General features: G+C 40.4%; 1 protein-coding gene across 1 annotated transcript in view; it reads left to right on the top strand.

Annotated features, from left to right (window-relative positions):
* The window catches only part of LOC306747238 (1-phosphatidylinositol 4,5-bisphosphate phosphodiesterase beta-1-like), a gene marked incomplete at both ends in the record, with an annotated part of 29,366 nt that overhangs the window by 2,237 nt on the left and 14,629 nt on the right, over positions 1–12,500 (top strand). The window contains 13 exons of the mRNA XM_079230276.1: positions 2,665–2,742; positions 3,724–3,792; positions 4,479–4,619; positions 4,698–4,777; positions 5,926–5,979; positions 6,540–6,615; positions 7,037–7,137; positions 7,728–7,891; positions 9,532–9,678; positions 9,772–9,929; positions 10,291–10,373; positions 10,470–10,554; positions 11,002–11,167. Coding sequence (XP_079086402.1) covers positions 2,665–2,742; positions 3,724–3,792; positions 4,479–4,619; positions 4,698–4,777; positions 5,926–5,979; positions 6,540–6,615; positions 7,037–7,137; positions 7,728–7,891; positions 9,532–9,678; positions 9,772–9,929; positions 10,291–10,373; positions 10,470–10,554; positions 11,002–11,167 — 1,402 coding nt within the window. The remainder of the gene's footprint in view (positions 1–2,664; positions 2,743–3,723; positions 3,793–4,478; positions 4,620–4,697; positions 4,778–5,925; positions 5,980–6,539; positions 6,616–7,036; positions 7,138–7,727; positions 7,892–9,531; positions 9,679–9,771; positions 9,930–10,290; positions 10,374–10,469; positions 10,555–11,001; positions 11,168–12,500) is intronic.

The following is a 12,500-nucleotide window of genomic DNA, read 5'->3' as shown; positions in this document are numbered from 1 at the left end:
CCTCTTTCCTTTTTCTTATTTCTTATTTCTTCTTTCTTCTTTCCTCTTTCTTCTTTCCTCTTTCCTTTTTCTTATTTCTTCTTTCTTCTTTCCTCTTTCCTTTTTCTTATTTCTTCTTTCTTCTTTCCTCTTTCTTCTTTCTTCTTTCCTCTTTCCTCTTTCTTCTTTCCTCTTTCCTCTTTCTTCTTTCCTCTTTCCTCTTTCCTCTTTCTTCTTTCCTCTTTCTTCTTTCCTCTTTCTTCTTTCTTCTTTCCTCTTTCCTCTTTCCTCTTTCTTCTTTCCTCTTTCCTCTTTCTTCTTTCCTCTTTCCTCTTTCCTCTTTCTTCTTTCCTCTTTCCTCTTTCCTCTTTCTTCTTTCCTCTCTCCTCTTTCTTCTCTCCTCTTTCCTCTTTCTTCTTTCCTCTTTCTTCTTTCCTCTTTCTTCTTTCCTCTTTCCTCTTTCCTCTTTCCTCTTTCCTATTTCCTCTTTCTTCTTTCCTCTTTCCTCTTTCTTCTTTCCTATTTCCTCTTTCTTCTTTCCTCTTTTCCTCCTCCTATTTGTTCACCACGTGTTTAAGTTCATAACCAAAACTGGATTTACTTGATTTGAAAAAGGAATAATTGGCATTCGATGTGCTGATGTATATACCTGCATGCTGTAAATATTATTATAATTGTAGGTATGTTTCTATTGTGAATCACTTTGCTGTGGAGGGTGCTTTTGGAAATGGTGATTGCAAAAGCTGACGCTGCACAAATACGACCCACAATGCCTCATCATCACCTTTGCTGTATGTTTGAATATATTAAAAGGTGTTTTTGTTACTTTTTTCAGCATTATATCTGTGTTTGCTTTGCGAATCTAATGAAACACATTGTCAATGTGTGATTGACATTTTGATTCTTTTCAGCTGTAGTTGATCATTTGACCCACATAAAACTTTTTCAACTCTAATCTTTGACGCCATTTAACTTTAGCCAGAATCTTAAGTCCAAGGAGTTTCCACCTGTCTCCTTTAAATTAAGAAACTTCTATCCAACCTCTGACTTTAAGTAGCGATCAAATAAAACACTTCAAGCCCAACACAGTGGACTCAACCTTTTAAACCCCTCCCCTCTAGGGGACAGACTGAGCAATTGTTATAAATCATAGCTTGTTTTATGAAAAAAAAGGCCCAAACTGCTGTATTTGGATGTATTGAACACCATAAGTAATATACAAGTGAAATGTATGGTTACATGAACAAATTAAATGTTTGGAGACCTCGCCTGAATGTTCTCTGTTCTAAACCCTCTCTAACTTTGTTCTGCTTCACTTTATCAAAGTCAACCTTTGCAGAGAGAATGTTCACATATTGTGCTATGATTTGGGTTAGAGAATGTTCACATATTGAGCTATGATTTGGGTTAGAGAATGTTCACATATTGAGCTATGATTTGGGTTAGAGAATGTTCACATACTGAGCTATGATTTGGGTTAGAGAATGTTCACATATTGAGCTATGATTTGGGTTAGAGAATGTTCACATATTGAGCTATGATTTGGGTTAGAGAATGTTCACATATTGAGCTATGATTTGGGTTAGAGAATGTTCACATACTGAGCTATGATTTGGGTTAGAGAATGTTCACATATTGAGCTATGATTTGGGTTAGAGAATGTTCACATATTGTGTTATGATTTGTGTTAGAGAATGTTCACATATTGTTTATGATTTGGGTTAGAGAATGTTCACATATTGAGTTATGATTTGGGTTAGAGAATGTTCACATATTGAGCTATGATTTGGGTTAGAGAATGTTCACATATTGAGCTATGATTTGGGTTAGAGAATGTTCACATATTGAGCTATGATTTGGGTTAGAGAATGTTCACATATTGAGCTATGATTTGGGTTAGAGTTGGACCTTACAGCTGCATCATTTCAAAGAAAAAATCATCCTGAAAGTGATTTTTTTCGAGGCGGACCTGAAACCTTTTCATTTTTGCTGTGTGTCATCTTCATTTACTCTTAACCAGTAACATATATACTGATATTTACACATCTGAACAAAATCTCACATGTGTACCTTTAATTATAACACCAATTTTGTTTTACTAAACTTCACAAATGAGTCCATTCTGACTCCAGTTTGGTTTAAGCGTCGAGGCAGAATGAATCCGATTGGTCGGTGGCAGTTTGTAAACTCGACATTCAAAGTCTCCCCGGCTCAACGAGGGTGTTGGGGCTCGCCCAACGGGTGAACCGTCAGATCCAGTCTCCTTCGTCTGTGTCAGCGGCTGCAAACACAAAACCCGGCGACGTTCATTGTTTCCCCCTGAAGGGTGCGCTTCATATAAAATGCAAAAAAAAAAGCTTTTTCAAACGGCAAAAAAACATCAGGACAGCTGCGCCGCCCGACTCCACCTGGAGCCAATTACAAACTGTCATGGCGGCGGGTTCCTATGGCAACAATAGTTGGATGTCATGACAACTGAACAGAACTTTATTTCTGGTTAGATTTTATTGTGTGCGGAAGAAGAAAAAAATCACTCAATGCTCCCTTTTTTAATAAGCACATTTAAAAGTGAGAGGGACAAAGTAGTGCTTTCTATGGGCACTAATGTTGTGTTTTATGTCTATTGTGTAGGTTTTAAGTGCATCATATAAATGTTTTCATCCCTGGTTGTGTGTTTCTCGTCAGGATCTGTCCACCGTGACTCCGGTGACTCTCCACGTGGATCCTCATGGATTCTACCTCTACTGGACCGACCAGAACAAGGTGAGCTTCTTAACTCGCCAGATGATGAGCAACAAACCTGAAGTCCACATTTGACTCGTGAAAATTCAAGTCTTTGAATTCTGACTCTAAGACTAATTATAGTTCAGTTGAAATATACCTTTTATCTAAGCCTTTTACTTCATGCACTCTTCATTAATAATTTGACACTTGAGGAGTGCAGGTTGCTACTTTAGTAAAAATGTCCATTTCAAATGAGGCTCTGCCAAATATCCTCTGATTATTTTTGTATTTTCATATTTAAACTAATTCAATATTTGTGAAAATTACTTTAAATTTCCTTTGAGGCCGATAGCAACAGGTCCTCAAATCATCGCTTGCTCATGTTTTAGCTAATGCTAACGCTTACTGGTGACACAGAGCTAATTACACATTAAACTGACCACAAACCAACTTTTACATTTTTAAGCCGAAAATGTAATATTCCACATTAATTTGGTAAAATATCTCGGTTTCTCACAAAGTAGTTTCATGTATCTTTTTATAAATATGTTAAAGGGAAAAAAGAGGAAAACAAAGTGTAATATAATAACTGCAATGCCCAGCTGTTTACCAGCAGATACATGTATAGTTTGTGCATAAACTATGTATAATAAAGGTGTGCACTATTATACATAGTAACTATAATATAAACGTGATATAGATGAACATATATGAGAACTGTTCAGATGCACAATGATGAAAGGCTGGAGGAACCAGTCTAAACTGCAAAGAGCAAAAGCATATCAACAGCATCTGATCATTGATTGTCACACACACACACACACACACACACACACACACACACACACACACACACACACACACACACACACACACACTCTCTCTCTCTCTCTCTCTCTCCAGGTGGGCTTGAATTCCTGAATAGGAAGCCGGATGAAGCATTGAGCTCCAGCTGACTGTGTGTTTGTGTGTGTGTGTGTGTGTGTGTGTGTGTGTGTGTGTGTGTGTGTGTGTCTTCAGGAGACAGAGCTGTTGGACCTGACCCTCGTTAAAGATGTCAGAACGGGGAGAAGCACCAAAACACCAAAGGTATTTTTTCATAGTGTGTTTATGTTTTCTACTATCAAATGTTTTATTGAATGATCTCTTTCGGTTTGAAGAGCACTCAACAAAGAGCATTATATATATATATATATATATATATATATATATATATATATATATATATAGTTCAGTAGCAGCCGTATTAACGCCACTATCCAGCTGACTGGTGTTTTTTGAACGGTTTTCAATCATTATTTCAGCGGCTGCCTCTTTACATTTTCCAATTATCTTCTCTGCCTCTGATCCTTTCGCTGCATTTGTTTTACAATGTCAAAGTCAAAGTAGTAGGAATCATTTCCAGTAATAAAAGTGATACACAAAGGCAGGCTTGCAGTATATACAGTAACTCTCTTAACATTGGGGCGGATTTACTACGTTACACATTACATTGTATTATATGGATCAAAGGTGCCTGAGAATAATACATTTATTACATACGTTTTGAGGATATTGTGCATATTATGTGTGCACAATGGCAGTTTTCCACATGAAATGGAACATGCCAACTTAAACCAACAGCAGAATACCACATGTATTATTAGCATTATTAGCACAAACAACATATTTCACTCACATGTGTCATCCATCTCCTCGTGTAGCTGCAGCATGGTATATTTAGTATATATTAGTATATTTTAGCCTGCAGCGTTGTGTTCCGTGTCGTCCAATAGGAGGCCAAGCTGCGGGAGCTGCTGGACGTGGGGAACCTGGTGGGCCGGCTGGAGAACCGCATGGTCACCGTGGTGACGGCCTCGGACCTCGTGAACGTCAACCAGCTCAACTTCATCGCTTCACAGGAGGAGGAAGCCAAGGTCACTACAGCGGTGATGATGATGAGGATGATGAGGAGGATGAGGATGTGATGGTGATGGAGTGTCTTATTTTGGTAGGTGTGGTGTGAGGAAGTGTTTTCTCTGTCTTCCAACCTGCTGAGCCTCAACCTCAACAGAGACCACAGTCTGTTGAAAGCGTGAGTAAACAAACACACACACACACACACACACACACACACACACACACACACACACACACACACACACACACACACTATTTACTGTCTGGGTTTCCAGAGCCTTGTGTATCGTCTTCGTCTGTGCCTCAGCATCCACCGCCCTGCTGCCTGAAATACTCGCTGTAGATTAAATGTGTGTTAATCCGCCTCTAAAAATAATCCCCAGCAAATGCACTTTTTTTTTTTTTACATTTTCTGAAAACTGCATTTCCCAGCGGTTTGAGGATTTTATTTTTTTTTTGCAATGAAGGGATATATTTGTGACCCATTTTAATTTATTTTTTCATCTTCAGTATGAAAAGGTTTTTGGAGTTTTTTAAAGTTATTCAAAAAAGCTGAATCGTATGGTCTTTATGCACTAGTGGTGTTTTTTTGTGCAATAAATGAATATGCATAAAAATATTTTCATCCAACATAATTTTTTTCAGAATTAGTTAGATTTTTGTTGAGTTAAGTCTTTATTTCTAAAAGAGGCTCAGTATTCCCGAACCAATGCGGCAAACTTTATTAGTTCTTCTGTTCTGCCCTTTCACAATAAAAGTCCGAGACATATCTCGGACATGTGTCGTTTATTCGTCACGTCCCCGATTCGTAAAGACATTAACCTTTTGTTCTTTATATTCGTCAAGTTACTTTAGATTTCAAGTAAATTTGGATCACGGTTTAGGATTAAGAGACTATAGTTTACATCAGAGTGAAGGTAAAGTGTCCCAGAATACTGCATGTCTACAAGGAAGTCATATTTAGTTCTTCAAGATGGTTTCAACGTTGCTCATGTGTTTAAATCGGCGTACAGTCATATAAATATCACATTTTCTTTGGGAAAAGGTGCTAAACCACTTTCCACTTTGGTGAAATCTGCATTTTGGAATGAGGCTGGACCAGATTCTCTCAGATGACTTGAACATTTCAACTTTTTAGCATCCAGCTTTAGTGGCACAGACGATGTTCTGCACGTGGCTTGGTTGCACAATGATTCTCAGATCTGTTAACGTTGCTCAGCACAATAGAGATGTCACTGCAGAGTTTTGACGAGACATTCTTCGAGGTAAAGGCCACCAAAAGCACATCTCACCCTGCAGACATCTCTGAACTCTGTGTTTCAGGTACGTCAGGTTAACGCTCCAGCCGAGCGCGGAGGGGAGAATTCCTGTCAAGAAGTGAGTCCCCTGATGAATCATTACCTTCCTAACCTTTAATCAATGGCCCTGTGTTAGCGCTCAGGCGCGTGTTACAGTAGGCGGTGTTGGAGGATGAGAGAAAATAGCCCCGGGGAAATCCGTAGAGACGCACACAAACTGAAACTTTGCTCTTTCCTCATCCCTTGCTTCCCAAAATACACTTAATTCCGTGTGCACTTGGGAAAGCGAAAACAGGGACAGGCTTCACCAAGGTGCTTTAATTCAGCACTGACCTGGTAATCAACCACCGCCAGAGCGAGCATGAGATGGGATAATACAGTGACGAGGGAAAGCTGCACTTTAGAAGCAGAATTAAGGTCAGCCGACACATCCTGGAAGCCGAGGTGAAGTGTTTAAAAAGAAAGTTCAAGAAGAAAATTTGGGGGCCGATGGGTGAGAAGCGAGGCGAAGGAGGGAGTTGGGGAGTTCGAGGAGTGCATCCTGGGGTGGTTAATTATAGGGAGGGGGTATTTTAGGAAGTCAAAATGTACGTTTCAGTGTGAGTTGATAATAAGTTGTGATGTCACTGTCTGTTACAGCATTGTTCGCCTGTTTTCATCAGACAGGAAGAGAGTAGAGAATGCCCTGGAGAACTGCCGGCTGCCGTACGCACGGGTAAACACATCAAACACGCTTGAGATATCATTAGTGGCATAGATGCACCACAGGGGGTTTATAGTTTAAATATAAAGTATGGATACAAACAATAAAAGCCTTCCCTTTGGACACAGTCGCCTCCATCTTTCTATTCTCCAATCTGATGCTTTTTGTCCAGAATGAGTCAAGCTCAAATATCTGGGTCATCAAGTTTTCCAAGTAAAAATTCGGAGCTCACATTTAATATTCCCGTGAGCACGGAGCGCTTCTTTGTTGAATGTACTGGAGAAGAGTTTGGAGGAGGAATGTTTGACTGTTTTTTGAAATCTGTTCTTGGAGATGCTGGAAGCTGACACGCTGTCTTTTGACTGGCAGTTTTCCGACGTTGCTAATTAAAGACCGCGGCGGCGTTAATGTCCGTGTCCTATATATCCGGCAGGGTGACAGCATCAAACTGGAGGACTTAACTCTGGAAGTGTACAGGAGCTTTCTGGACAGCCTGTGTCCTCGTCCGGAGCTCAGCAACATCTTTAAACTGCAGTAAGTGTTGAGAACGTCTCCATGTTTACAGCTGCAGTCGCTGACCTCTGATCAGCTCAGAGATAATAATGTTAAACAAGCTGCTCTGCTTTCTTTTTTAAGTGTTGTTATTTGCTTCAGGCCAATTTCTTTGATGTGGGATGGATGATGAATATCGATTCATCTTCTGTCCCACGTGTGCACAGAGAGGGATTAAAGAGAGATGACACATCATCACAGCATTAACTCTTATTGTGTTCAGTGAATCATCCATTAATCAAATCGATTATTTTCAATTAATTAGTCTACGAAATGTCAAAGAATGAGTCCTAATCTTCCACGTAATCATTTTTGTCTGAACGACAGTTTAAAAGCACAAAGGGGATTCATATTATGCTGATGTGAGATTAAAAAAACAAAACATGTAAATCCTTGATCGTCTTAATTTAAAAAAGGTCTATCTATTCATCAAAACACGTGTCTCCGCTTCACTCTGCTCATCTGGCACTAATCCCTGCACACACAGTTTAATTAACGAAAGCAGAAATAACACATGGACGTATCTGCTGGATCTCTCTCTATATATATATTTATATATTTCTGTTCCTCAGAGGATGGGGCGACGGGACGCTGTCACTGGATCAGATGACAGAGTTCATCAACAACAAGCAGAGAGACCCGCGGCTCAACGAGATCCTCTACCCGCCTCTCCGTCCGGCCCAGACGCTCGCTCTGATGGAGAGGTACCAACAGGACCAGGCACAGCTGAAGCAAGGTCCACACACACACACACACACACACACACACACTGTCTGGAGGATGTTTGCTATTTTTCCCACTGTATTCCTAAATAACTTGATGCCATTAGCTAGTCAGCTGCGTGTGCCAGCCACATGTACTTTTCCACATGCGTCGGTCCCAGAAATACTGGTTCGAGCCGCCCACACACCCCTCAGAGGGTGAACTGCTAAAATAAGCCCGCGGCGCTCACATTTTGTGTTGGATCCTGCCAGAATTGGCAACAACTTCTAATCCTTCCCCCACGTCTTTCATGATTTATAAATATGTATTTTGTTTCTATCAGAATAGAGAGAGTTTTGCATGTTGATGAAGCCGAAAACGAAGCTGCTATTTATCGGTTGTTAGAAACTGCTTTGCAGGAAATACGTCTTCTAGAGGCAGAGGATCACAATGCGTTCATATATTTAGACGTGGAAGGTGATGTTGTTTACATATTCAATTATGGGACTGAAGTTTTCGTTCAAATTGAAGAGGCAGTGGTGTCACATCTCAAATATGACAAAAACAAGATGACAGAGTCTTAAAGGGACACTGCAGGATGCATCAAATATTCATAACTGTTATGTAACAACTTCTGTTTATTATGCATTACAAACACACTTATAATGTTATAATCTGCTTATAGCACTGTGTACATATAGTAATGAGCACTCATAGATATTCATAATGCACACACACACACAGACTTGACATAATTACATTATTTTTCTTTCTTTTCTTTCTTTCTTTTGTTGTCTATCTTATACATATTTCAATTTATGTTTGTAATTTTGTAAAATTTTAAATATTATATAGGTGGAGGCTTCAAATAAGGCCAGTTGGCTTTGTGTCTCTTCCTGCACTGTGATATTAATTTTCTGTTATGATTTTTTGTTTTATTGTTTGAATTGTGCAAAATAAAATAAAAATAATGCTGTAATTATATATATATATATATATATATATATATATATATATATATATATATATATATATATATATATATATAATCATTATCAGGCATTTTAAAGTAATAAAAGTAAATAAAACTTAATGAGTGCTGGACTTTTTATTTTTGCTAGAATCATAGTGTATTGTAGTTCCTGTAGTTGTAAGACATTATAATATTTGTATTATCCTTTCAAATTACTGTTATAATATAGTATAATGTGATAGTGGTCATAGTTTTCTTTGAGTAAAGTGATAAAAAAAACACACAAAACACGTTCTAAATCAAATTTGTTCTTTATTTAAAGCCAGAAATGACCAATATAATGCATTATAAATGATTGTCACGCATAATAATTACAGTACAATGTATTACAACTATGGAAATTATAACACACTATGATGTGTGGCCAGCAATTATAAAGTAATAGGATATCTGACCTTATAGTCATTATAAAATGCTTCATAATGTGTTGAATGATGAATGTTTTTGAGTGCTTGTAACTATAATGACTCAGTGCTATAATCAGATTATAACACAGCATCATGCATTATAGACATGAGCGCTACAGGAAGAGCAGTTTCTCACCGTGACGACATGTGTGTGTGTGTGTGTGTGTGTGTGTGTGTGTGTGTGTGTGTGTGTGTGTGTGTGTGTGTGTGTGTGTGTGTGTGTGTGTCACGTAGGCGTCATCACTCTGCAGGCGCTGTCCAGTTATCTGTCCAGCGACGAGAACGGAGTCATCCCGCCGGAGAAGCTGGACCAGTCTGAAGACATGAGCTACCCGCTGTCTCACTACATCATCAACTCATCGCACAACACCTACCTGACAGGTACACACACTCAGTCAGGTGTCCTCTGAGGGTGCAAACAGACCTTTTCTGTGTTCATTGCCGTAATGTCGCCACGTCTCCCCCGTGCCTCAGCGGGCCAGCTGGCCGGCAGCTCCTCGGTGGAGATGTACCGGCAGGTCCTCCTGGCCGGCTGCCGCTGCGTGGAGCTGGACGTGTGGAAGGGACGCACGGCCGAGGAGGAGCCCGTCATCACGCACGGCTTCACCATGACGTCGGAAATCCCATTCAAGGTGTGTGTGTGTGTGTGTGTGTGTGTGTGTGTGTGTCACAAGTCATCGTGCAGCTTGACAGAATTATCCTTTACGTCACAATTTCGAAAGTAACTAAGTATTTTTACTCACGTTCTTTACTTTAAGGTACTTTCATTGAGTATTTTATTTCACTAGATATATGTGACAACCCCAGGTACTTCCCAGATTAAGATTTGACACAAAGGAAATCATAATGAGCATAACATGCAGCACGTTGTTCAATATGAAGCCAGTGGTTTCCCTCTCACCTCAAAGCAGTGTGAAGTTGGGGCGCCTCATCACATTTCAGATTGATATGACTTGTTCCACCAAGTGGTTTTGTTTGTTGTTGTTTTTCCAGGAAGTGATTGAAGCGATTGCAGAGTGTGCCTTCAAGACGTCGCCTTTCCCCGTCATCCTCTCCTTTGAAAACCACGTGGACTCGTAAAAATCTGTCATCATTGATTTATCGATTTATGTGATGCATTTAGATCGATTAACATGTTTATCTATCCATCTATCCATCCATCCATCTATCAGTTTGAAGCAGCAGGCAAAAATGGCTGAATATTGTCAATCTATTTTCGGAGATGCTCTGTTGATTGACCCTCTGGACAAATACCCTGTAAGTAACACACACACACACACACACACACACACACACACACGGATGTAGCGTTAGCTTGGTTGAGCTGATTGAGGAGTTTTAATTCATCTATTTCCACTCCTTCTTTATTGTAAAACATGCCCTTTATATATTAGTTGTTCACTTTAAATCCTATCTTTGCACACGGCCCGCAGCGGCGGCTCGAATCCTTTGACGCTAACTCACCGTGGCACATTTCCCACTGCATAGATTTGACAAATGTATGGATTCATTAGGCAAAATAATGGGTTATGTCTGCTTATGATATGGTAAAGGGTTTGTTTCTGTCTGCGTCTGATATGACAAATACAGCCTGAGGAGATAACCCACATATTTCCTTTTAATTCCCCATGAAATTCTCATTAATTCCCATGGAAAGTGTCCACCTTTGCGTACTCCTGTATATCGCCACCCTGTTCTTTGTAGCTGGAGTCGGGCGTCCCTCTGCCCAGCCCTCAGGAGCTGATCGGCAAAATCCTCATCAAGAACAAGAAATCACACAAACCCGCCAATAACACGGACACCAAAAGACTGACGGACCAACCTGCCAATCAGAGCAATGATCCAGTGTCTCCTAGCAACAACACGGGAGGTAAGACACAAAGACAAAAGGACTTTTCTTTCTTTTTCAGCCGATAAATCCATGTGAAATGACGCTGAGAGTCCCTGCATGAACGCACAGAACAGGCCGCAGTGACTGGTGGCTTCTGCAGAATATTATTATGAGCAAACAGCATCCAGGCGTTCATACCGGAGCACTAATTGTTGTTTTTGTGTGGATCTTTAGAACCACACATCCACACGTTCGTGCCCTCGCAAATATGAGTCACCACCAAATTAGCTCCGGTTTTGAAAAAAAAGGTACAATGATGGCGCCGAAGCTCCAGCACTGCCCCTGAGGCTTTGTTTACAGAGAGTTCCAGACAGCCGAGTTTATTTTTACATATTTATTGAATAAAGCAAAGGAGAGAGAGACGGGAATAATTTCGAGAAAAGGGGTCAAAATGTGACAAATATCCCGCGTTTATTAAAAAGGATGGCGGTTACAGAGTTGAGTCTGACTGTAGCTTATAAAAACATTCATTTATTTGAAGTTACAACATGAAAGCCACTAAATAATGAATGATTTAGTCACTGTACACAATTATTTCCTGCATTCAGAGTCTCCTTAGTAGTGCCTTTGTCAGAGGACACGCGTAACGTCCGTGCTTCGCTGCACCTCATCGGGGACGTCTCGGTAACGAGCAGGACATCCCAGAAGAGGCCGAACGCCCAGAACAGCAAATTAAACGGCAGCGCAGGCAGGAAATGATGCGTAGCCTTATTGACGTCTGATGTGTGAGAGCCCGGTCGCTCCCAGAGAGCGGACGAGTCGCCGAGCTGAAGTACGCACTCGTACGCACTCGAACGCTCGAGTGGGCTGAGCGCTCACCTGCAGAGCAGCTAAAGCGGCGGCTTGTTTACAACTACAGGCATCTGTTTGCTTCCTACTCTGTTTGGTGTGTTTTCTACTCGCAGTCGTATCGCACGGATTCAGAGTTAGCCGGCATTACTCAGATATTTTACATGCATGTCTCCCGTTGGCTCGTTATTGGTTTGATTTTTAACTTGTGACTGAAGAAGGAAGTCGTGCATCCTGACAGAAAGTTGCATGTGTTTCTGAAAAATGTAACCAGTTTCAGTGCATTTCAGTGCAAAATGTGCGGCTTGCATCGGGAATCGTGTGCTATGACTTTTCCCGAAAAACGGCGAGAAATTGTCCCATTCACTTGAATGGGGTTTCGGCGTGAAGAGTGCAAAAAAAATCATCTTTGTGCCCATAGTGACTCGCCGTACTTTAACGTAGAGAAATGATTTGAAGTTTAAAACGTTTACAAATGTCTGGAGTTCATTTGCCCAATTGGGCATTTTTTGATAGCTAGCAC

The sequence above is a fragment of the Taurulus bubalis genome (genome assembly GCF_910589615.1).
Source record: "Taurulus bubalis genome assembly, chromosome: 14".
In the NCBI taxonomy this organism is placed as follows: Eukaryota; Metazoa; Chordata; class Actinopteri; order Perciformes; family Cottidae; genus Taurulus; species Taurulus bubalis.
This window is presented reverse-complemented; position numbering and strand designations above follow the sequence as displayed.